Raw genomic sequence first — 25,095 nt, 5'->3', positions numbered from 1 at the left:
CAGTTTATGCTGTGTGCATGCTGTTGACGTAGAGCTAAATCCATACAGAAGCCCACTTATTTCGTAAGACGGCACATGTGAACTTAAGATAGCTGCTTCCTTTCCCCGTGAGTGTAAAAGGTAATGACCTTATCATGATGTGAAGAAGCAGTGCTTATGTCTTGAAAACAAAAACAACAAAAAGCAAAACATAAAAAAATACCAGCTTTGGGACTCTGCCTCTGGAAAGATGCAAGCCCGTTTTTTCCCAATAATCAATACTAATAGTGCGGACACACTGGTGAAAGCAAGGGCCTGCCGAACATACCTCCTCAGTGAAGAGTGTCAGGACCACTTTGGCAAGATGGGCCAAAGTGGCTGTTCCTAGCTAGCGGGTTAGGATCTAAAGATTTTGGATCAAGCCCAAAATCTGAGCAAGAACTTCTAAGTCACCTGTGTTATGTTCTATCCTACGTACGAGCTGTCTTTGCTCCTCATCACACGCTTGCGTAAGAGGCAGTCACAGAACTGAGTCGGAGGGTGTGCATTTCCTTGAATTGAGCCCTGTATCAGTTGCACAAGAGGGGAACTTGAAACACAAGCTGCACTCAGATCTTACTTGTGGATGTCAAAGACACTGCCATCTGTGGAAAAGCATTCTTGTGTTACACTCAGGTGCACAGCATCTACACATCTAATCTGCTTAATTGTCTAGGAGGCCTGGTGCTTGCCTTTCCCTTCCCCATGCCAGTCAGCCTGAAGCCGCTGCAGCTCTCCTGTGACCAAGCTGTCCAGTGCTGGGTATAGCAGTACTTCTGATGAAAGCTGTTGGGCTGTGAAGGTGGCTGTGCGGTTGAGCACATGCAGCTTGATAAAGCTGCCAACTGGACGTCTTAAGCCTAGCCTGCACAGTTCTTGAAAAGCGGGCTTTCCACATTGTTGGATCCCTGCGATGGAAAGATGAGAGGAAGCCTGGCAACTTATGTGGTGCCTGGAAGCTCAGTTTGCCTCATCAGTGCCCTGACTTGGAATCAGGCTGTGGACCGTTGTCCTTAGTAACACTGGGCCTCCAGCACCCAACACGCAGACTCCCAGGCTTCTCCCCACTCACTGTTTCATGTCTACCTGGAAAGTATGGCAGCAGCCACTTTGGCCTTTTTGCTGAAGTTTTGGGGCATAAACACAGTGAAACCATGTTCTTCTTAATGAGACTGTTCTGGAGGGGTTGTTGCAGGAGGCTTACCCATAAAAGCAAACTTGTAGCTAAAGTAACAGTTCTCAGCAAGTAGCTTATATTGCCAGCAAACTATACTGAGTCTGGTGTCCTAATTGTCCATTCTGTACGGCAGGGCAAATGTGACTCCAGAGGAGTTACACCAAGTAACTTCTTAGGCTCTCTGATGATTGCTGGCATTGTTGACGCAGGTTTGTCTGTTCTTGATAGTAAACTCCACAGAAGCATTCAGAGCTATCTCCTTTTAAAAAAATTCCTTCCAATGCACATACTACCTTTTATTCAGTTTTCTAATTTTTTTCTGCATTTAGGACAGGGTTTACAGGGTCTTACTACATACACTGGACTCTTAGTGATTCTCCTGTTTTCGGCCTCCCAAGCACTGGGATTACAGTGTGCACAACTGTGCTCAGTCTCAGTTGCTGTCTCAGCCTGCCCCTTGGGCAGGGCTGGCACAGCAGACCAGGGGTAGAACCCCAGCCGCTACAGTCTGCCTAATTAGGCACGTTAGTGCACTGAGCTATGAGGCCAGCCCTCCATTTTCTAATTTCTCAATTCTTTTCTTCCCAGTAAGATTTATTCATGTGGGAGTTTCAATGGTCTAAAGACTTTTGCTAATAAATTTCAGTTTAATTTTAAGTAGAGGAATGAATGCAATTAAGAGATTTACTAGTAAGTATTTGGTAGGAAAGCAGAAGAATGTTAACCGTCTGGGTAGTTTCTATTATGTTGCTATGCCAGTAGTGAGGAACTCTTGGAGAAGTAGTTTCAAGAGTGTACACCTGCTAAAATCTTCGTTCTTCTACCTTCATTCTCAGAGATAAAATGGTATAAACCAAGAAGCATTAGTGGGGATTAACTCCTGGTCTCACAACTGAATTATGCGAACTCTTGCCATCTCTCTATTCTAACAGGCAAGCTTGCTTTTGGGGATAGCTACTTCAGAAAGTCAAATGTAAATAACACACACTGTCCAGTAGCTACTGGGAAGGCTGCAATACAGAGTTACTTTTTATTTTGACACATGTAAAAGCTGTGAGTATAACTTGTAACTAAGAAGGGATGTTTACATGAAGCAACTCAAGCCTTCAGATTTCCTAATGGATCTCTTAACCATCATAAATGGAACTTTGAAGGCCATGATATTGACAGACCTTCTTAGTAGCTCCCGACAGCCTGCACTTCTGTAAAAGAAAATAATGCCCCCCACTCTGTTAAAGTAGAGGTGTACAGTGTTGAACAGGGCCTAAAAATGGGAGGGGAGGACTAAGGAAAAGTACACTGCCTGCGAGGAAGAGAATGTGACTGCTTTAGCAATAGTAATAAAGTCAGGACTCACTGTCCTAGCAAAGACCTTCAAGGTGCTGAACTAAAAGGTAGCAAGAGTGTTGTCGTGGAATGTCACACTGGGATTTGCTTTAGTAATTAGATTATAGGCAGTAACACTGATCATATAGTGCAAACTAGGTAAAGTTGTGTTTCACCGTGTGAAATGAACAGAGGAGCAAATGCTTGGTAGGATACCATTAAGACATAAAATGGCAAAAAATAAATATCAAAACTTTTATCAGTGTAAAAAAGTAACTGGGTTATTGTATAACCTAGAGTCTGGCAAAAAAGGCCTCAAGAAAGTTTTCAGTCTTCAGAAGTCTACAAAGAAGTTCCCGTTGAGAATTCCAGTCACACTAGAGACTCCATACTCTCTGCAGGGTCTGATTCATCTGCAATTAGAACAGCACCATTTTTGTCCACTGCCATGGGACCATTTCCATTTTCCTTAGTGCTGACCAAGCTGAGCATTGCTTTATAGACAAACTGGTATTGTTCCTGAAACACAAGAGGAAGAGTTGGAGCCATGAAGCACAGTCATCGTATTCAGCAGAAATACCGACGGAAAGGGGAATTTTGAAAACTGCTAGAGAGGCAGGAAAAACAAATGTTATCTAGGATACTTGAAGAAAATTACTTAATCTTCTGTAATTATGAGCCACATGTTCCTTGTATCCTTTTATCTCTAGGAACATAGAAACAATCCTCATAGTTCATAGTCCAGTAAGATAACTGTGTATTACAATCGGAACTCTCGACTTTAAAGCAGAATTTTTCAACTGCTGCTCTGACATCTAGGGCCAGATATTTCTATGTTGTAGGAGCTGCTTTTGCATGGTAGGATATTTAGGTGAATATCTGGCCTCTACTCACTAAATGTTGGAATGGCTCTTGTCATCTGTAGTTATGACAGAACATCTTGAGACACTGCCAGACATCTCCTGGGAGACAACTTCCTGTCAGTTGAGAGCCCCTGTGCTACAGTGTATGAAAACATAATAACACAGGTTTTAAGTATGGGAAAACCACTTACAATGTCTGTAAAAACTCCCGGTCTCATAAGATTGATCATCTTTGCAACCTGGAAAACATCCACCGCATTTTCGTTCTCCAGTTGCTGCGACAAGGTGGTAAGGGCACATAACATTCCTGCTGAAACTGCTCCATACCTGAAGGAGGGAAAGAAGAGAAGCTGTTTCAGATGTCCTAAGGGGTGGATATATATTACAGTGAAATCACTTGGAGCTCGGCAGACAGTATTCACATCTGTTCTAGGAGACAGAAGTGGATGAAACACTGCCCAGGCGGGATTTGGAAGCTGGCTCCGGGGTTAACAGTCACTGTGGATGTGACATCTTCCAAGTGCCTGATCAGATGCGCAGGTTGACCTCTAATAGGAAACGAGAGGCTCAGAAGCAGCCTTGAGATAGTAATGTATCTGGTGTTGGGAATGAGCTGGGCTAGGGTAGGGAAACAACACAGGGAGACCTGAACTGTGTGGGCTCTTAAGGGGCAAGGCACTCTGAGCAGAAATTTCAAGCTTCTTCAAACAGCTAACCTGAACTTACAAAGAATACAAAAGGAAATCCGAGGTCCTGTGCTATGTAGTTCTGTGCTTAATGGTGGATAGTATTTATGATCATCCTGTGAACTCAGTGGAGCTGAAAATTCCTACTGCCCAGTGATGACTGCAGTGTAGGAACTGCTTAGTGCAGCTCGGCACTCGGTGTCCTGGGGGTGGTGGTGGTGTGCACACCTGCTGCTCTGCCAGGAGTGTGAAGTGCAGGGCACGTCTGGTGATGTAATACTCAATCTGTCCTCCGCGGCTGTGTAAGTACACGCTGATGTTTGCCCAACATCAAACTCACCCATAGCACACTGCTCCAAATTCATGCTTGTCATTAAGTGGCAAGTGACTCTACGGCTCCATCTGAAAACAGCTTTTTCTTCTGCTTTTTAGATATTTTCCCGAGTTTTCTAATTTTTTTCATTATGTTTAATTTTTTATTGGTTGTTATTCTTGTTTAGATGTAAGGGAGGGGTTCTGAGTTTAGCTTTTTTGTTTTTCAACCACTGCTCACTGACGTAAGCTGCCTTTTCATTATAGTTTGGATTTCTATATGTGCAGGCCAAGTGTTGATTGCTCTATTTTGGCCTTAGTCTGTTTATTTTTTGTGCCTCTCCATATTCAGTTCATGAAGGTTTTTAGTAAGTCATGAAAAAGCAAATTTCCATAATACTTTGGCTGTCTACACTTACTTAATTCTGTAAGTGTTTCAAGCACACATGCTATACATTTCCCTTTTTTTTTCTAGTGCTGGGCCTCACGCATGCCAAACACTTGCTCTGCCATGGAGCCACACCCTGAAGTCCCATGAATCACCCTCATGTGCACTCATTTCCAAAGACCTCTCACCTTCCACGTATTTTACCCTGTTTCATAAGAGTTTTGAAAGCAGAATTTGAAAAACAAACACTGTTAGCTTTTTGAGTAGGTTACACAGAATACATAGATGGATTTCGGGAAATTCACGTCTTTTCAGCTTTTCATTTTTCTGTTCCTGAATATAATGTCTTCCTCCGTATGCTTTGGTCAGTTTTGAATGTTTTCTAAAGTCCCTGTGATTCCGTTTGAAACTTATTGCTAGGTCTGTGGAGATCCTGCTGCTGTGTAGGGATGTTACTCATTTTCCAGTGGTGTACCTGTGTCCAGTCACAGAGGAGAATTCTGTTCACATTCTGCTAACTTCTGTGTTCTGTGTGTTCTTGGCTGCATCTATCTGCCAATAAGGTGAGTTTTGCCTGTTTACCACTTACTCTTCTGTCTTCTGCTCTTACTTCCATGGTTGGCACCTAAAGTTTTTATGTCCTGGCAGCGAGAGCAGGTATTGGGTCTTTCATGGTCAAGCTTCTGAGTTTCCAGTGTGAAGTAAGAATGTGAGCTACAGGCAGGTAATGGGTATCAGGTCAAAGAGAAGCCTTCCTGTTTTTAGCTTCCTGAGAGTTGATTTAGGTGGGTCATGGATGTGTCGTGTTGTTATATACTTTTTATTGATTATTTTGGGAAAAAAATTTTTTTTATGGTACCGGAGATTGAACTCGGGACCCTATGCTTGCCTGACAAGTGCTTGTTCTTCTGAGCTATCTAACCAGCCCTGGGAAATTTCTTTAATGATGTCTTAAATTGAAGGATAGGACTTTCATAATGTTTAAGCAGTATGTATCACCAGGATAAATCTTTGTCCTAAAGTGTAATTATTTTAATATGTTGGTGTTTAGCATGAGATTGTATTTTTTATGTTTCTGTATCCATACCCCAAAAATCTACTTTTCTCCAGTGCTAGCCATGTTTGTTTCCCTCAGTTATGTGGTAGTCTGCCTGTATTATTGTTTAGGTGGAACCTTGTACAGGACATGCTGAGCTCTAAGATATGCGCCAGCTTAATGTCCAGTAACCTCAGCAAGAGCAGTAGTATTTCCTGCACCTGGGGATAAAGAAGCAGTGCATTGAGGTGAAGGAACGAGCCGAAGTCTCCAAGTGAGACTAGAGCTTAACTCTCGGCTCACACACATAGATAGATGACTCAGGACAGAGTCTGGCTCATACCATGTGCTTCCTCTTGTTTTAAGTGCTCCTTATTGCGACTTAAAAATTTGTTAGTACAGAGGCTTTAATAATGTCAAATGCTAATTTTATGTTTTTGAAGTATTTTTAGCTTTTTGTTCCAAAAAATGTCAACCATTCACAAAACTGCATCCGTATAGTAAGCACTGTGCAGTCATGGTTCATTTAGAACTAGCATCAGCTCATGGACAGGCTTGTTCTTGTCATGGAAAGTGAATGAAACCACAGGTGTGTTATTCAAATTCCTTTAGTTTATCTCTAAAAGGTAAGGCTTGTAAAAATAAACAGAGCCAAATGTGTGGTGCCCACCTGCAGTCCCAGCACTCTAGGAAGCTAAAGTAAGAGGACTGAAAATTGAGCCTGGCCAACTGATTGACTGAGTGAGAAATTGTCTGAAAAAAATAAAAGGATATACCTGAAGTGGGAAGGTGCCAGGTTTGTGTTCAGTTTAGGGAGGAAGGACTGTTCTAAATGAACAAACTAAGAGTTCTTGATTTTTTTAAACTATTTTTTTTTAATGTGTTCAGTATACTACACAGCTTCGACTCATAGTGATCCTCCTGTTTTCAGCCTCCCCAGTCCTGGGATTATAGGTGAGTGCTATAAGTCCCGGAGTTGTTGGCTGGGTCAATGTGCCTGGTGCAGGGATGGTGTGGCATGTGCTTGGGATTGAACCCCAGTCCATGTGCTTGCATAAGTAGGTGCTTAGTTGGCTGAGCTATCTTGCCAGCCCTCTCAAATGCTTTTAAGTTGAGCAACTGAGAAATATGTTTCTCCTTAATTTATATTTTTTGTTTTCATATTTTTCAAAGTTGTGTCTTTTCAAAGATACTAGTGCTTAAAATTTCCTACCTCCTTGTTCCCATTTCATTATAATTTGCCTTTATTTTTAAATTTCTTATATATTTCCTGGACTTATTTGTATATTTTTCTGGTTCTGTAGGTTGAAATCTTTGTTTACGTTTCATTTCAATATGTACTGTTTAGCCTATAAAATTTTTTGTAAGTATAATGTGGTTCCATGGCAACAGGTATAAAATACAGTGACTTAATCATTTTTTATGCACATCAAAGTGTTCACTAGCTGGCAGTGTTTTGTGGGTCTTTTTTGGTACAGGGTACTGAACTCAGAACCTTGTGCTTTCCAAGTAGGCACTGTGCCACTGTGCTATATCCCCGGCCTGCCATTTCTTCTTGGGGTTACTTCTTTACCCTATGAATTATTTATAAAGAATTTAACTGTGTGCATAAGGACTGGAGTGTTTCTTGTTTCTAAGATCAGTGCACTGTGTCAGAGTGTGGCCTTGTGTGTATGGCAGCCATTTTTAAGGAATGCACTGAAATTGCCTTTCTGGCCACTTTACATGAATGCGTTTGGTCTCTTTACCTTGGTGTTTGAAGGAGACTGTAGGGCTCTCCCCACAGACTCTCCTGGGTGCAGACTACTCTGCATTGCTATGCATCAGGGGTGCTTGCTGTAGCACTCAAATCTCATCTCAGAATGCTACTTCTCTGACATTGTTTAGATTGTCAGTTTGAGCTGAACTCTTCATTAGTTCTGAGAAAATCTCCACTCATTATTTCTTCCTCTTTAACCTTTTATTTCTCTGAGGGTCACTGCTCGTACATGTTTGAACTTTTGTATCTACCTTGAATATCCCACTGTATTTCAATTCTACATGTTATTGTTCCATTTTGCAAGTATAATTTCTCAAGTAATAAGTGTGATCAATAAATACGGGATTTTTTTATTTTTTATTTTTGTGGTACCATCTGCCCTGGTTTATGCTACAGAGAATTTACAAGAGAAATTAAAGTATTTCAATAATCTTTCTCTGTCTGTATTTATTTAAAATATCCTGAAATTACCTGTGCAGTGTGCATAATATAAATGGTCACTTTTTAACTATGTCATGTTACTAACAGTTCCTGTAGCTTGCAGTTAAGACCTGGGTTTTAAATAATAACCAAGAGTGCAGTCCAGTTATAATCCTGTCCCTGTTTAGACACTGAACCGTCTGTTAGAGATCAGTATGAAAGGAAACAACAGAATTAAAGCATTTATCTCTACCGCTTCTAGGGGAGAGGCACAACACAGAATAGCCTCTGTCAGGGCTATAAAAAATGAACACTTGGGTAGTGGATGAGAAAATAAGGTGGGAAAAATGAAAGCATGGTGTAAAGACATGAGGGAGATGAACACAGAACACTTTCTATGAAAAGCAGTGTGAGCCACTGTTAGCCAGAGGGATGGGCAGGCAGGGTTTTGACAGTGGCAGGGTCAGCTCAGCATAGGGCCCCGTGCCTCCATGCACAAGTCTTGGCAGGTTTCCTTCCTGTGCCTGTTTTCTTCTATATGAAGTGAAAATCACAAAATTACCTTTCCAGAGAAGTGATGTTTCTGTTAAAGGGAAATAACTGAATTAGTTATGTTCCTGGGTGTCTTCACAGCGGTCTGTATTTCTTACAGAATATTTCTGTAGTCTTCAGACTCTTTGGTCTCACACCAGGCTAATAATGACTAACTTTCCCTTACTTGGGCTATGTACATCAGTATTTTCTGTACTAGAAAGTAATGCCAAGAAAATGATGAAATGCAAGAACACACAAGCACATGCTCTAATTTTTCAGAGTGTTTTAGCATCACGTGTCCAGTATGGCTGAAACACTGTTCTCAGAACACAGTGTAAGTACACTTGGTGGTTTGTATCTTTGTATTACTATAGAAACACTTTTGACTTCCAAGATCTCCTGGAAGGGCTTTGGAGACATCGCCCTTTCTTTCCTAAAGGAGCACAGAGCACAGTTTAAGAGTTCTTAAATGGAAGTAACATACTATGATGTCCAGTAGAGTGACAGATGTATCTCAGAGTGAGTGAGTACTTACAGAGGAACTCATTCTTCATTTTGTGAGTTAAAGACATGATTCAGGTGATGGTCTAATCAACCACTGTTTTATGGGACTGTTTAAGAAACTATACTTATGTTCCAGACTTGTTATCAGTAGCACAGGCTATTTTTACAATAGCCTTGAATGGGTGACTGATCGTAGGATACTGAGCATGTAGCCATCTGTTCTATTGTTTGTCCCCCAACAGAACTGACTTCTTTTGGTGACAAATGTTATCCTCAGATTAATGATCTAGAAACATCATTTACCTCAGATTAATGATCTAGAAACATCATTTACATCAAGTTCTCATATGGCTGAGAACTTGAAAGTAGGTGTTCAGTCTATGAAGACTAAAATGAAATCATGAAGTTTGCACTCTTGAAGGTTAATTCGTTGTTTTAGTGTAGATATAGGATATTATTCCCAGTAAGCCTGGTCATTCTTTTTTTTTTAATAGAGCTTAAAAGCACATTGTAAAATGTTTTCATAGCGCAAGAGAAAATTTGTGCAGGAAAAGTAAGTAAACAGTAAATGAGACCAAAATTAAGTGTGTGCGGGGACAGAACAGGTTTCATGGAAGAACATATTCTACTGAGTTTGTAAGTCATCATTTGAAGCATAGTACCCATTCATGCAAATGCTTATCTAGGGCCACTATCTCCTAGGCATTGGAGACTGGGAAGAGGAAATCTGCATTACTGGCCTCAGCAAAATAGGAAAGCATCATACATGCACACAGTTAGGATATACATCATCAGTGGCATTTAGCTGGTGTGCATTGTTAGGAGTGTATTTGTTAATGAATGTGATCAGCATCTCTGGGATGAATTTGTAATGTAAGGAGTCTTGGAGAAAGTGGCATTTGCCTGGCTAAGGCATCTGTAGGCAGTACTCTAGTGGAGGACCAGAATGATGGCTGAAAAGATAAACTAGACAACATTGCCAAAGCAGTAGAAAAGTATACTGCTTTAGTGGATAGCAGCAAGGAGATGTGATGCCAGTTATGCACTGGGAGAGGGAAAGGCATAGAGAACTCTGATGTCTTTCGGATTTGTGTAACTAAGTGGATAGAAGCAGGCAGAGGAGAGGATCTTATGGTAGATGTGGAATTTGGGGTATCTGTATGTTACCAGGAAGCGATGTACAGAAGTAGCAACAGTAGGTAAGACAGAAGCTGCAAAATTAGGTGGTGTTCATGGCATTGTTTTAGAGCTAGTACCTGCTAAATGTGCCCTTAAGAGGTCAGGGTACATGTAGCTCCATGGCACAGTGTCTGCCTGGCAAGTATGAGATCATGAATTTGATTCCTGGTATAAAAAAAAAAAGGCCCTTTCACCAATGTGGGAAAAATAATTTCTATGAAGTCAACTTAAAGTACTCTACAAAGCTACTGTGATAAAATTAGCATTTTATCACATCTGTCATCTTAACTGTTGGTGGGAGTGTAAACTGGTAGAACCACTGTGAAGAACATGTGAAAATTCCTCAAAAAACTAGAATTAGAGGTCTCATTCAGGTCAGCTATTCCTCTTCTGGGTATATTCCTGGAAGAGTTCAAAATAGCATACCACAGCAAGATATGCTTTTCTCACTTATGTTTATAGCAGCACAAATTGTGCTGCTATAATAGCTAAATATTGAAAAGAACCCATATGCCATCAACCAAGGAATAGATAAATAAAATGTGGTATTTTTATACAATGGAGTACTACTGTGCTATAAAGGATAAACTTGAGACTTTGAAGTTGTATATGGATACAACCCGAGACCATACTCATAAATGAAATAAATCAGACTGTCATGCGTAAACATCATATTATCTCCCTAGTGTAAGAAACTCAAAGAGTAAATGAGTTCCAACATGTACAATACATGTTGTGAAAAGGGAAGAAACTTCTGAAAAGAACAACTAGGATGGAGCAAAGGAGAAAAGAGGAAGGAAAAAATACATATACACAAGACAGCTAAGATAATTACACTAATTTCTGTTCATGCATTGAAAAGAATAATTTGTGCTTATGTTGATCAATTTTTCATGCTTATATCTTGTAATCTCATGCAACTACTTTAAAAATAACAATACTCATATTAACCATTGCAGAAAAGTCAACTTACTCCTCTTACGTGGTAGGTAGATGAATTAACATTTTGACAGCATCTTTTAACTGAGGCTACTTACATGACATTAGCAGGACTGGCTTGGACTTAATTTGGGCTCAAGGATGCTCTGCATTTAAGTAATTCCATAGATGACATATTCAGCATGTGACAGAAACACAAAAGCTGAACATAACGAATTGAACTGTTCTGCCTAGTATTTTTTTTTTCCCACTGTGAGTAGGAAGTACAAGTTTAGCTACATTTCTGACTGTAGGGGTGTGTGTGTGTGTGTGTGTGTGTGTGTGTGTGTGTGTGTGTAACTAGGGATTCAACCTGGGCCTTTTAAACGGGGTTAACTCCCCCGTTTTTTTTTTTTTTTTTTTTTTTTTATTTTGAGACAAGGTCTTGCTGACACTAAATTGCCCAGGCTGGGCTGTACTTAGGGTTCTGCCTCAATGTTCCAGAATGGTGGGATTTCTAGGAGTTTGCCTTAAATCTCAGAGGAAATTGTGGACTTGGACTTCTCAGCAAAGATGAAACTGTTAGAACTTTGGCAACTTTTGGAGAGAGACTAAAAAATGCCTTTTGCATAAAGGGATGTGTATGAGTTGTTGGGGAGCTAGGAGCAGAACGTTAAGCTTTGTGTCTAGATGTCCCTTTCGTGTGGTCATAGGTGAGGCTTTTCCTGAGGCAGTTGGATCTAGAGTGTGTGATTGAGTCATGGTGCAATGCTAGGACTAAGGGTGGGAGATCACTAAATCAGTCCATTGGTTCGTTTGGCACAGCCCTAAAACTGGTAACCTGGATATAATATAGGGGACAAAAAGACCCTGTTAGGGTCCCTTGTTGCTTTTGCTACCTTGTGGGAACCATGAACTGCTCTCTGTGATGCCCCTCTGCTGAGCCACCCTACCTTGGAGCCAGCAGTTTATAGACTGAACCCTCTCCAAACTGTGAGCTAAATAAACCTTTCCCCCTTTAACTTCGGGTGTCAGGCATTTTGCCTCAGAAATAACAGAAAAGTAAGACTTTGGTATCAGAGAAGTGGGACTGTTGCTGTGACATTACCTGACCTTGTGGCTCTAGAGCTTCTGGAACTGGTATTGTGGGAAGGGGAAGAGTTAAGAAAAATTTGTATATTTCAGCTTAAAAAGTAGTATTGAAACCCTGACGGCTTTACTTCATGGGAAATTCTGGCTGAGCTCTGAAGACCAGAATGCTGATAGAAATGCCTCTGGTAAAGGCTAGGATTGGGAGGTTTTTGCTGAGAAGGACTGCACTGTCTGCTGAACTTCAAATGATGTGTGTTATATCTTGGGAGAAAGCTTGTTGGCATTTTGCTGGTCTCCAGAGACTTTGTTGAGACAAAGATTAAAGGTGGTAGACAAATTATTTTATGGCTTGTGTCTGTATGTCCCCCAAATCCTCATGTGATCATAGCTGGGGCTTTCTTTGGAGGTGGCTGGATCTAAAGTGTATATACCGGAATTGATTCATGGTTCAGTGGCAGGCTCAAGGGTACTAGGAGTAAGGGTCTGAGTGCTGCCTGCCCTTGTAGTCTGGATAAGGTAGAAGGGGTACAAAGATGCTGCTACGGCTGCTTGCTGCTTTTGTTATCTTCCACCTGCCATGAAGTGTTGCTCTCTTGTCATGTGCTGCCCTGCGGTGCAGCCAGCTGATTACAGACTGGAACTTCTGCGAACTCAGGCAAACAAACCTTTCCTCCTTTACTTTGGGTGTCTCAGCAAAGAGAGAAGTAGCTGTAACTGTGCTCCTGTTCTTTTCTCTCTTCAGGACTTTCTGTGCAATATTATCAGGACAGTGAAAACAGCCACAGACCTGGGCAGCAGTGTAGGATTTGTCCTGTAGAAGCCGACTGCATTTGAAAAGACTGGTCTAGTTTAGCAGGAAAACCCTAAGTGCAGTCCCAAGCTTATGCTTTGACTGTACTACAAACTTTCGTTGACTGATAACAACTGCCTAGTTTAAACACTGTTGATGTTGGGCACATTACGAAGATTCAATCTTAGCATGCAGTTAATTAAAGCTTCCACTCTAATTCTTTCCTAATCTTAATCTTTATTTAATTATACTAATAGGTCACTACTTTGAAATATTCACTGTTTCCTAGGAAAGACCACAAACTCTTTGGAAGCAACTAGTATCGTATGGTTATACACAGATTAAATACAACTAGGAGAGTAATATGTGGTGTTTAATCTGGGCTAAAATTCTGTATGTACCTCATTTTACAGCACTAGTTCATGAAAAACAAAGAGTTAATGAGATTTACTTTCTAATTTATTAATATCTTATGTTTCTAGAATAGCTGGTAATTTAATGACCATAACAGATACATTGAAAATTTGCTGACCCAAGGAGCTAACTTGGAAAACAGAAATAAGCATGTTTAAAGGATTCTGTATTGACTAAAAGTTTGTGTGATTCTAAATGACCCAGGGTTTTACAAGTGCTTACAAGTTGATAAAGCCACGAACTTTGACCCAGATATCACTGTAAGGTATACCAATGATGTTTCATTTCTTTTCCTCTCCCTTCCTCTCCCCTCCCCTCCCCTCCCTTCCTCTCCCCTCCCCTCCCCTCCCTTCCTCTCCCCTCCCCTCCCCTCCCTCTCTTTTAGTAGAAAGAGGCTGGTTTTGTTGTTTTGTTGTGAAGACTAGGATTAAATGCAGGGCCTTGTGAATGCTACGCATGTACCCTATCACTGAGTTATATCTCTGCCCAAAAAGCTGGGTCTGAATACTATTCTGACACTTCAAAGCACTGAAACTAGGCAAAAGTAATTTGTTATCTGTGAGATTTGTGTTCTTTACCTTTCAATACCAAAAAAGAGTACTGTATACTTAAAATCCTATTATAAGATTAAAACATTAATAAAGGTACTTTATTCCTACTAATCAAGGAAACTATTTTGAAAAGTTTTTTCCCTAACCAGTGTTGGCTGAAATTCAGTCTTCAGTCTTTATTTATTTTAAAATAAAAGCACCTAATCAGTCAAATCAATTACATTAATTTTTGTTATTGAAACAAAAAAGCAGAGAAAGCATGCACAGCCATCTTCATAGGCTGAGAGGCAACAGTGTTTTCCACTCAGGAGACTGTGCAGTAGGAGAACCAGGGGTCTTGGCAGAGTGTGACCAGTTATTGAACTGTACAGAGGGAGGTCTGGCGGGGCACACCTCATCCCGCACCAGGAGGCTGAGGCAAGAGGATGAAGTCTCTGTCTCAGCAGCTCCCCAGCCCCTAACAGCCTTACACAAAACACCACATTTTGCACATCTGTACATTAGAAATCACATGTATTTGTCCCAAGGTAGCAAAAGGCATTTTAAAAATTGTCTTTGTATTTTTATAGCAATTCAGCAGAAGCTGTGTCTGAATTTTACAATGAAGAAAGGATACATACTCATCATGAACAATGGTGGGGCCATCCCGTGTCAAGGCCTCTTCCTTGATGACATTGATGAGTTCAAAGGTGCTGCTTATGGGGGCATCTGGGTTAGGCCATTTGGGACACTGAAAGTGCCGAACTTCTAGGACATAGTCATCCTAGAAACAACACAACACATGTCACAGTGCATCTTTACGCGATGTGCCTACAGTCAGGTGAATGGAACTTGCCACTTAGGAAGCATATATTACAGACAACTCCGAACATGCGAGGTTACCCAGGGCACTGGTGAGAAGAAAAATACAAGGGAGGTCTGCCTGTGTTAGGAAGATGAGTAGGTTATCACCAATGAAACAAGACATTATTTTGTCATTTAAATTATTTTTTCTCATTTACATATTTTATTTGGAAGTGTTTACACCAGGACAGTGAAACTAAACTTTAGAGAGAATAGATGTCATTAGTTTAGATATTATCAGTTTATTATAAAAGAGACATGGAATTTATGTACATGATGAAAGACGGCAGAACTTCAGTGGAATGGGCAGCACTGTGTGACCGCCCATTGTGACTTCAACAGTGATTTACTTCACTCTATGTATTTTCCAAGAATGTCACCGTCTCTAAATAGGAAGTAATCCTTGTCGTCTAGAACTACTTTGGTGCCTCCGTATTCTGCAAGAAGTACTTTTCTCCAGCTTTCATACTAACTGGTTGGATCTCTCCACCCTTTTTTTCCCCTCAGAGCCAGACCCCACAGCTACCACAGTTGCCTGCAGCACTTTGCCTTGAGATTTTTCTGGAAGCATAATGCCTCCTTTGATGACATTTTTAGCTGCGCTCTTTTCAACTAATACGTGGCCAAACAATGGGAGAAACTTCTGAAACGCCTGTCCTGCCATGGCTCCTGCCCCGCAACTCACTCCACTACCATGCCACCTCTGCAAACAGAAACCCCTTCAGCCCCTGGACACAGACAATTTAAATTATTGCAGGGATTCCTCCTTTATCCTTTCCTCAGAAGACAGCTACTCAACATTGAAATAATAATGTGTATTAAAATATCCTTAATCATCCCTGCAACATCTTGCAAGGTTTCCATTTCCAGTGACAAAGAAAATACTGAGTGTAGTATATTATTTTTGGAATTAGGTCAACAGACCTATTTATATGCATGTTGAATCAAAGGAACTGTTAACTTTCATCTTGCCAGCTGGAAAAGGCAAATAGTTGAAGAAAGAAGAGAGGGAACTGTACATATTTAAAGTGGAATCTTACTCAAATGCCTAGGTTCTTTGAAGGTAGTAAATTAATCCATTATTACCTAAAGGATGTCAGACCCAAGTATGGCTTTTACAGAGGAAGTGAGGTTCAGCTCACCTGTGTTGCCTCAAGGATAAAGTCATGGATGATAATTTGTTCTTCGTTAGAGAGGCATAGTCTGTCTTTGCTGATAAGGGTGACAGTAAAAGCCTCACAGTTCATGGATTCTTCTCGACTTGGCCAGTAGACAAACTCATCTTCTGCCTTTGAGAACAAAAAAATTTTTTTTTTATTTTCTTGCAGAATTTTTTATTCTGCCATTTTTCTGTACTTGTCAAGCTATCTTTTGATCAGTTTATAGAACTATATCTCCATCTAGTCACGCTGAACTCAGTGGTTATTATATCCTACTGTGAAACTATGTTTTGATGACATCCGTTTCCTAGCACCTCTCACCTATCACAGTAACAACCCCAGCATGGGCTCTGTAGGCATGTATTGCTGTTAGTTGGCAAGTGTTCTGGATAGTAAGCAGCATACTGAAAGTGGAGATTATATCTAGATCAGTTAATTATATTATTTTATAGATGCTTCAGCAGTTAAGACAGGCTTGTGTTTTATTCCTGTGGAGCACAGTAACAGTGCTATGGTTGAGCACCATTTTGCAGAGTATCTTGATAAACATTATTTTCCTGAATTTTTAAAATACATTTGTAAGATAAAGATGCTTTAAAAATACATTTTATTGTGTAGAAAGTATATAAAATGATGCTATATGATACACACACAGAGAAAGATGGTAAAGGGCTCCTTTTAGTAAAAAAAACAAAACAAAACTGTGTTACAGATATTTTTGGTTGGAAGAACAGGTAATATCTCACCTAGCATAAATTCCAAACATAGCATAATTACCTGCACTCTTTATTAGCTCTTTAGGATTTTCTACTGTATACATCTGCTACTTTGTATCCTTTTACTTACATCTTCCTGTTTCCTTTCCCATCCCATAACTGCTATTTTGTTTTTTCTACACCTTTGAATCTATTACTTATTTTTTTAAGTTTGGTGAGATCACGTAATAGTTGTCTTCTCATGTCTACCTTAGCATGTTTTCCGTGGCCATCCACACCGCGGCAAATACAAGACCTCATTCTTTCTTAGGAGTGGATGCTATACCCCTGTGTTTCTTTACCATAGTCTTTGCCCATTTGTACACTGGCAGACAGTGATGCTGCAGTCATTGTAGGAATTCAGTCAGATAGGTTTACATGGTGGTGACTTCATTTTATTTGCCTACATACAGTTTTTTTCATTAGTGTGGATTGAACCCACGGCCTTGTGTGTGCTAGCACTTTGGTGGTGAGCTACATCTGAAGTCCTGGTGGTCCTAGTTTTGATTTTATTGAACCCCTGTCCTCTTTTCCATAATGACTACGCCTAGCCACAGTCCCATTGACAGTGTGAGAGTTCCCTTTTCTCCACACTATCACCACCCTTGTCATTTGATTTCTAGGTTAGCTCTCAGCATAATAATATAAAGTTGTAGATCATAGTTATTTTGATTTGTATTTCCTAGATGATTAATAATATTGTGTATCTTTTCATACATTTGCCGGTCATTTGTATATCATTTGCAGATATATCTGTTTGAGTCTCTTGTTCATTTCTTATTAGGTATAGTCATCTTACTACTAATGGGCTATATCCTTTCTTTGAAATTTTAAATAGTGCCTCTAAATAAGCAACTTTTAATTCTCTGCCTTTATAGATGAAGACATGTTCAAAGTTGTCCAATGTTGCTTAAAATCATACTGCTAAAATTGGCAAAGGGGCTGGGGAGATGGCTCAGTGGAATAAGCGCTTCCCTGACAAGTGCAAGAGCCTGAGTTCAATCTCTGGTTCAAAAAAAACAACTAAAAAAAACTGGCAAAGGGCAGCCTTTTTGGAAAGCAGCTGTGCATAAGTATGATGTTGGCTATAAGTACAAGGTATTAATTAAAAGAAAATTTAACCTGTCTCAGATTTCAAGAGGGGATAACAAAAAGTCATGTTTCATTGAAGCAAGCTTCACAGTTCATCTGTTTTAAGATAAGAAATAGATATTCAGTATTGGTACTTGAATTCTATCTCTGAAAACTATGGATGCCTAAGAAAAAATTCTCACATAGGTTGGAGACTGTGAAAAATATGATCATGTACACCCGTCTCCATTTTTTTAATTAGCTCAAATACCAAGCCCTAGTTGCCTGTAGGATGTAGTATTTTATAGGCACTCTCCTGGAAATGACTAGCTACTATCATTAAAGTGAGAAATGATTCTGAATAATGTTCAAAACAAGGTTTTGTTTAATCTTGCATTGTTGCATTAGAAATGAGCCAACAGTCCAATAAGACTCAGCACCCTTTCAAGTAGCTTACTGCCAAGTACGTTATTTTTAAAGCTCAGTGTTAAGGGGAAACTGGGGGTTTAATCTGCACAAAAATCTTACATTTTTCAGGTTTAATACATTCTGTTGAAAGAAGTGGAAGTATGACCATATAAACAGATATTCGCCAAATAAAGTAGTCATGGACAGAGCATCTCAGTTTAATGAGTTATGCACAGATTAAGCATATAGTTTAATTAGGACTCGACATGATTCTGGATAAATTGGTTAATCTTTCTGAGTATTACTGTCATTGTACTACAAAGAAATGTTAGGATGATAATACTGAATAGGAATTATTTAACTAGTTTAAAAGGTACCAAACAGATTTTAATTACAGTGAAAGGAAAAGAAGAAAATGGCTTTTGAATACAGAAACTGAATTGGGAAACCACCATCCATCCCAAAAGGTCAAGAACATTAAATGCTACTGCTTTATTCAGCAGGCATTCAGGTCTTGGGTTCACTTTTCTGACAAATGTAATTGTAGATCCACGGCACAGATAAGAGTGCCGTCCGAGTTAGGGACTGGTGAGCTTTGGGCCTGTCTGTACAGACATGTAGTCTTGTACGGGGACAGTTGTAACACATAGTATGATGAGAATAATCTAGCGATGCAATTTTTTTAGGGAAAACTGCAATTGTGAAAGTTTTGATCCAGGAGCTGAGAAAGTAGTCACGCACCCATCTGGTATCTCTTCAGATATTGGGGTGATGGGTCTCATGTCAGTCCCTGTGTCGTCACACTCTGTCAAACTGTACCCCCAGTCTCTCTCCCTCTAGCCGTTTCCACACAAGCGAGTGCCTTTGTAGATGCTTTATGGTGGTTGTGCTCTGGGCTTAGGTACGAAGAACAGAACACTGACTCATTCAACAAATGAGCGTTTCCACGGCCCTACATGCCTCCAATTCCCATATGCCAAAGAGAACAGACCCCTGTTGCCAGCTAATTTGAAAATTTGCACTCCAGCATTTATGTTAAGATGCTGAACTTTGTTGCCATTCCATCATCCAGAAGCAGTCTTGGTATTCTGAAGCTGGAGCAGAATGCGACAAAGTGAAGAAGTTCCTACGTCTGGGCACACAGTCAAATGCATGTCATCTAGACTAGGGTTCAGGCACAGGCTGTTCCTTGTTGATCAGAGTCCTCATTATATGATGACACGAAGCCTGATTCTCCTTGTTTTTTGTTTTCGTATTTCTCTTACGGGCTTCCATGTCCACAGAGTAACTACGTGGACAAGACCCAGCTAGTTCTGAGATGTAAGGAAGAATGAATTTATTGAAGCTCATGTCACAAATTTATGCAGATTCCTCCAGAGTTCAGAGACTTCAACAGAGAAAGACTAAGGCAGGGGACAGACATGGTGGTTTGGTCAAAAGTCTACTTGTTATACCCAAATAGCCGTTCCTACCACTTGCCTGCAGTGTGCCTGACTTGACTGTGGAACAGGAAGAAAAACACTGAAACATTATTAGTACTTCAGATAAAATGTTTCTCCTGAAAAACACTTGTATGTTGTGTAGTGGGACATACATAGTAAAGGATTAAAAGCAGGGACTCTGAAGACAGATGACTGGTCACATCCTGGCTCCAGTAGTTTCTGCATGTTCTTAGGCAAGTTGCTTCCTCAATTTTCTCAGCTCTTAAGTGAGATAGTACTAGTGTGTGTGAAAATTGAGTTAATTATGTTTGTCCAAAATACCATACAGCAGACAGGAAATCAGTTTATAGTCTTACTAATGAAACCCTTAAAAGAATCTTTACATCCTTCTAACACATGGCACAATGAAGAACAGCTGAAGGGTAATGGTACCAGGAAGGTGTACTGTAATTCTGTGAGGTGAATCTGTAGTCTTCAAGTGTACATTTCTTCCCAAGCCCGCTAGCGCTATGGCACGGGGTCCAGGGCGTTGTGTTCACTTCTGTTCCTAGCATGCAGGGCTCATTAGTATACAGCAGATGCGACTCACTCACCAAGCTCTGGTTGTCTGGCAGCATGACAATGATCTGTGCGTTATGATCCCAAATCATTCGCCAGAAGTCTTTCGTAGTATGCGGCAGCGGATGCTGGGTTATAATAAATTCATTGCTCCTGTAATACCCCTTCATTTGGAAGAGGAAAAATCAGTGATTATAGGTATTTTAGTCTTAATTTGTGGTGATAAAATAAATTTATGAAACAAAACAACATTGTTTTGACCACACTAAAATAAACTGAGAAAGGCATTCAGTAATTTTCAGATATACTTCTGCTAACACCGTACAGTTTTCTCTCTGTATGCAGTTTATTACGAGTCACCCCTGCTGCTTTTCTTAATAGTAATTTCAACATTTATTCAAAGACTAAGTGGGGTGAAATTAACAATAAATTCCTTAAGCATTTTTCTTCATTTAGACATTCTTATACTCCTGCTGTCTGGCAATCTTCTGTTAAAAGGCTGAAAATATAGGAATCTCTATACTTGTAATATTAACACATTGAGAAATTATTTCAGAAGTGAAATCAGTCACATAGCTGGTATCCATTCTTCCATATTTTTTGGTTTAATTGGCTTTATTTCTGATTAACAGTTGACTCTCACCATGATGTAAGAAGCATTAATGTAATCTGTTCCTTTCATTCCGGGCAAAGGTGCAAGACCCACTCGAGCTCGCTCAGCTATTGCATGGAAAAAACAAGAGTACATTCATCATGCATAGGAACCAACAGCCCATTCAGAGGTTTACTTAGTGAGTAACATAGCTCCCTGCCACTCTGTTCTAAGACTCACCTATGCAGTATGTTTAAACAAGCTAAGATGTTAGCATGGGTGGCAGAGTACGACATGAAATGCTGCTGCACACACCCAGGACACAGGTGGTGGAAAAAGGAAATGTTACTGAGGGAGAGGTTTTCACAGGAAATCACTGACAGAGTACTGCACTGCATATTGTAGGACTGATACTCCTATACTTAACACCAGTATGCTGGCCTTTCAACCCTATCTTTCTGCCCATGAACTACTGAGAAAACAGTGGCCTTCTCGGTAGTGATAAATCTCTCCCGTGCTCACCTTACTGTGCCCGCAGTGCATACAGTGTCCTCTGTGTTGTCCTGAGTTATTTGTACAAGGGTCACCGCCAATCAGTAGTGCATGGGTTTCATAGGATAAGTCAATGATGTAGCACCAATTATATAGTTAATCCAGGTAAGTTTTAAAGAAGTGCTAATGCTGCAGTGGTGACAAGTTTGGTATAATTTTTAAGTTGAAATATGGTAGAAATAAACACATTCTTGTCTTTTGAGGGGAATTGAAGCTAGATTTCATGTCATGTAGAAGGAGTGACTTGGTAGCAGCAGGAGCTGCAGCATATACTTGTCTCAAACTCACTTGCTACACTACATATAATGTCACTTTAGTAGTAGAAGCCTCTTTACATAAAAGTAGTTAATAAAATCTGAACACTGTGAACCTAGTCAACTGATTGTAAGCTCTTACATGGGACGACTGAAGAGTTTCTGTTCTTTTCTTTGTTACATTCCTTCTGAGCACTGAAGCATTCCACGTACTTTGCGTTACACTGTGTGACAAGCTAGAGAAAAAATGACATGTCAGTCTTCATTCAAGGTCATAATTGATAGCGCCTGTTTTCAAAATTTGGAACAGTACCAATAATCAGATTATTACCCAATAACCACATTTTTTGTTGGTGACAAAGAGTGCACTTGTCCCTTACCAGGGTACTGGTGTTAGTCATCTTGGTTGTGTCCTTGTATAACTTCTGTCAGGTGCTAGGCTCCTGGAGTACTAGTACAGGGTGTGCAGTGTTGATTGAACTTTGTGGATTTCTGTGTTGCCGGTTATAATTGCTGTTGTGAATTTTGTTGTAATTCCTGAATGGCACGTAAGATGCTAGAATGCCTATACTAGAAAAGACTGTTTAGTTCTATTACAGGTGAAATAATGTTCCCAGAAGGTAAAGGACAACTTAGGTTCTTAGTACTTTTGTGTTTAACTGAGCTGTTCCAAGGCAGTGGCAGCAAACATATGGCACCCAGGCTGCAGGGGGCTTGTCTTTGTCCCTGGAAGTTCTAAAAGGTTCATCAGCAGTGTTGTAAGGCCATTACGAATGATGATCCCAATAGTGTATTTTCATGTGTGTAGTATGGTTGAACCATTTTGTGAATATTATATTTTTGTGGTGATGGGTGGGGCAATCCATTTTAATGTTGTGATACAGGACTAGTGAGCTTTATTGTTACTGTTAAGGCCCTAGAAGTAATTTTCCATTTTGTTTTATTTGAATTGTGAACTGTTTGGTGCTTGAAAAAGAGTCATTACCTGGTTACCAACAGAATGGACATATTTATTCTATGTATTTTTCTTTTTTTTTTTTACAGTACTGTATGTAAACAAAAACACAGTTGAGAATCCCTTGTCAGAAGTGCTGGGCACCAGCAGTGTCTGATTCTTTGTGGGACTAGTGTCACTTATCTTGCTTGTGTCCTTGTAGAACTGCACACATATGCTGTCTGGGGGACAGGAATCAAGAAATTTATATTTCATATGATAGCCTGAACATAATCTTCTAAACATTTGAAATAATGTTTTGCATGAAATTAAGTTTCATGGTATGGAATATTCTGTTTGTGGCATGATGCTGACCTTTAAAGTTTTAGTTTACAGCATTTAAATAATTGTTCTGCATATTATTTTATGTGTATATAATTTTTCAAGATGGAGATAATGAGATGAGTCCCCTGTTTAAATTGTCATGGTAAAATGTCCATAAATTTCAAAAATTGAGGTTGAAATGATGCCGCAGAAATAATAAAAGGGGCAGAACTTAGGAAATGTTGCCATAAAATATTTGTAGAACCTCATTTTAAAACGTTTAAAACGGTGCATTTAAAAAGCTTTCATGATTATATTCAGTGATTTTATACTAGTTAGGATGTTGAGAAGAGAGCTAGACATTAAAAATTATTGTTAGGACTAAACTCAGTAAAAGTAATCTTTCTTATTTAATATTTCTTGATGTAATTTGTTTAGCAGTCTTATTTCTTTAGTGGAGAGTCAAATGAAGGTTTCAGAGTCCATGGAAAGCTTTATCATGAAAAGTAAAATTGAATTGATTTCTCTTATCCTTTTAATCTTGACAAAATTAGAAATTATCTACATATATAGCAGGATACAAAAAAGAAATAGAATTAAAAAAATAAAAAAATAATAATAAGAAGAAAGCATTTAGCAATTGGAAAGACACCATTTCAGTTACAATTAATTATTTGAGCTTTGCCAGTCTTTGTTTGTTTGTTTGTTTGTTTGGTGGAACCGGGAATTGAACTGAGGTCCTTGCGCTTGCCAGGGAAGCGCTTATTCCACTGAGCCATCTCCCCGGCCCTTTTGCCAGTCTTAATTGCTCTCATAGTCCTTTTACTTTGTGTTTCAGCTTCATGTCAGTTAATCCATGCGAACCTTAACTATCTCTACTTCCTCATGTCTCCATCAAAGAAAGTAATAACTATTGCAGGAAAAGTTACTCCCCTATAGTATTGTTAGACTTAGTAGCTTTTGGGGGGTTTTCAGATTTCTTCTGGAGTAGTTTTTGAAATAGGCATAATTTGAGAATGACCTATCTATAAATAACCCGTACTAACAGTGGTGTTATCCGGTATTTCAGAAAAGAGGTTTTTGTGTTGTTTTCTTTTTTGACTAGCGCTGACTCCAAGTCTTACGCCACCGTGGCTAGACGATGCTGTTCATGTTCAAGTTAAGCGATAAACTGCTCAGGAAGAAAGGTAGCATCACACCCTGACTTGAATGTTAGCAATGATACTAACATGGGGGCAGCTTTGTACTCCTTCAATGTAATGAGATGGAAAATAAACAGAAGTTCGTATCAAGCTGACCTTAATGCTACTAAGACCCCAAACGCGAAGGCATTTTTCTACCCTCTTGCTTTATGCTAAAGGAATTCCACAAAGCACTACCTTGAATTGTTTCTCCAGTCGTGTCTTTCCTCCTACTCCAGGTATGAGGATGCTGTTAACGTAGCTGTGCAGCTGACTTGAAGATACTTCAGTTTCATTCCCAAGAATGGCCTCCAACAAGGCATCATGGATGAAAATGTACTGCTCCTACAAGGTACAGTCAATGGGGTCACCAGGGAGAGCTGTTCAGGGTAACCCGCAGTCCTTGAAGTCTACCACTGGGACCTCCCAGTGAATTCCTGCAAGCATTAGCAGCCAGGGGGTCTGCCTCAGTACTCACTGCCCTATCCATACCAATTTGTTTCAGGGTAGTGACTGTTAAGGTTCCTCTGTGTTCCACACTTTGCTAGGAATGGTGGTGTCCTTTATGTTCCTGAGGCCCGAAAACATACCTAGCTCCTCATAACACCTAATGCAACTGTATCTCATACCTAAATGCTGTGTAGTTATCGAGCAGTCCAGATTCTCAAGTTCACACGGAAATAGGAAACTGATCTGAAAACAGATCCTATTTTACCCCACACTTCTCCATTCCCTTCAGTGTAAGAGAATGAATCTGTTTCCCCATCACTCACCCTTCAGGGTAAGCGTGTGCTGGCGTCACCGAGGACCTGTCCTTACCTCAGTCTGGACGAGGTAGTTGCGCTGTGTCCTGATATGCTTCAGGAATCCCAGGACGTTAACTGTGCTTTTGTCTTTTATCTGTTGTAGCATGCTGTCTATGACAATGTAAGTGCCTGTCCTGCCCACACCAGCGCTGTAAGAAATAAAGGCTCTCAGCTAGTGCTATTAAACCAAGGGCTGCACAAATGTCAGTGTAAATGTATAAGGAACTTAGAAATAATGTGATGTCTAA

General features: G+C 40.0%; 1 protein-coding gene across 1 annotated transcript in view; it reads right to left on the bottom strand.

Moving 5' to 3' along the window:
* Positions 1-2,194: 2,194 nt before the first annotated feature.
* Positions 2,195-25,095, bottom strand: part of Ptprg (protein tyrosine phosphatase, receptor type G) — a 703,518-nt gene continuing 680,617 nt past the window's right edge. The window contains exons 18-26 of the mRNA XM_004631705.3: positions 24,861-24,996; positions 24,240-24,386; positions 21,745-21,838; positions 20,848-20,924; positions 20,240-20,368; positions 15,953-16,099; positions 14,588-14,730; positions 3,576-3,711; positions 2,195-3,040 (exon numbers count right to left, since the gene is read on the bottom strand). Of these exons, the coding sequence (XP_004631762.1) occupies positions 2,894-3,040; positions 3,576-3,711; positions 14,588-14,730; positions 15,953-16,099; positions 20,240-20,368; positions 20,848-20,924; positions 21,745-21,838; positions 24,240-24,386; positions 24,861-24,996 (1,156 nt within the window). The 3' untranslated portion in view covers positions 2,195-2,893. The remainder of the gene's footprint in view (positions 3,041-3,575; positions 3,712-14,587; positions 14,731-15,952; positions 16,100-20,239; positions 20,369-20,847; positions 20,925-21,744; positions 21,839-24,239; positions 24,387-24,860; positions 24,997-25,095) is intronic.

The sequence above is a fragment of the Octodon degus genome, unplaced genomic scaffold, assembly GCF_000260255.1.
Source record: "Octodon degus isolate 3935 unplaced genomic scaffold, OctDeg1.0 scaffold00043, whole genome shotgun sequence".
Classification (NCBI taxonomy): Eukaryota; Metazoa; Chordata; class Mammalia; order Rodentia; family Octodontidae; genus Octodon; species Octodon degus.
The sequence above is the reverse complement of the archived record's forward strand: the minus strand, read 5'-3'. Positions and strand labels throughout refer to the sequence as shown.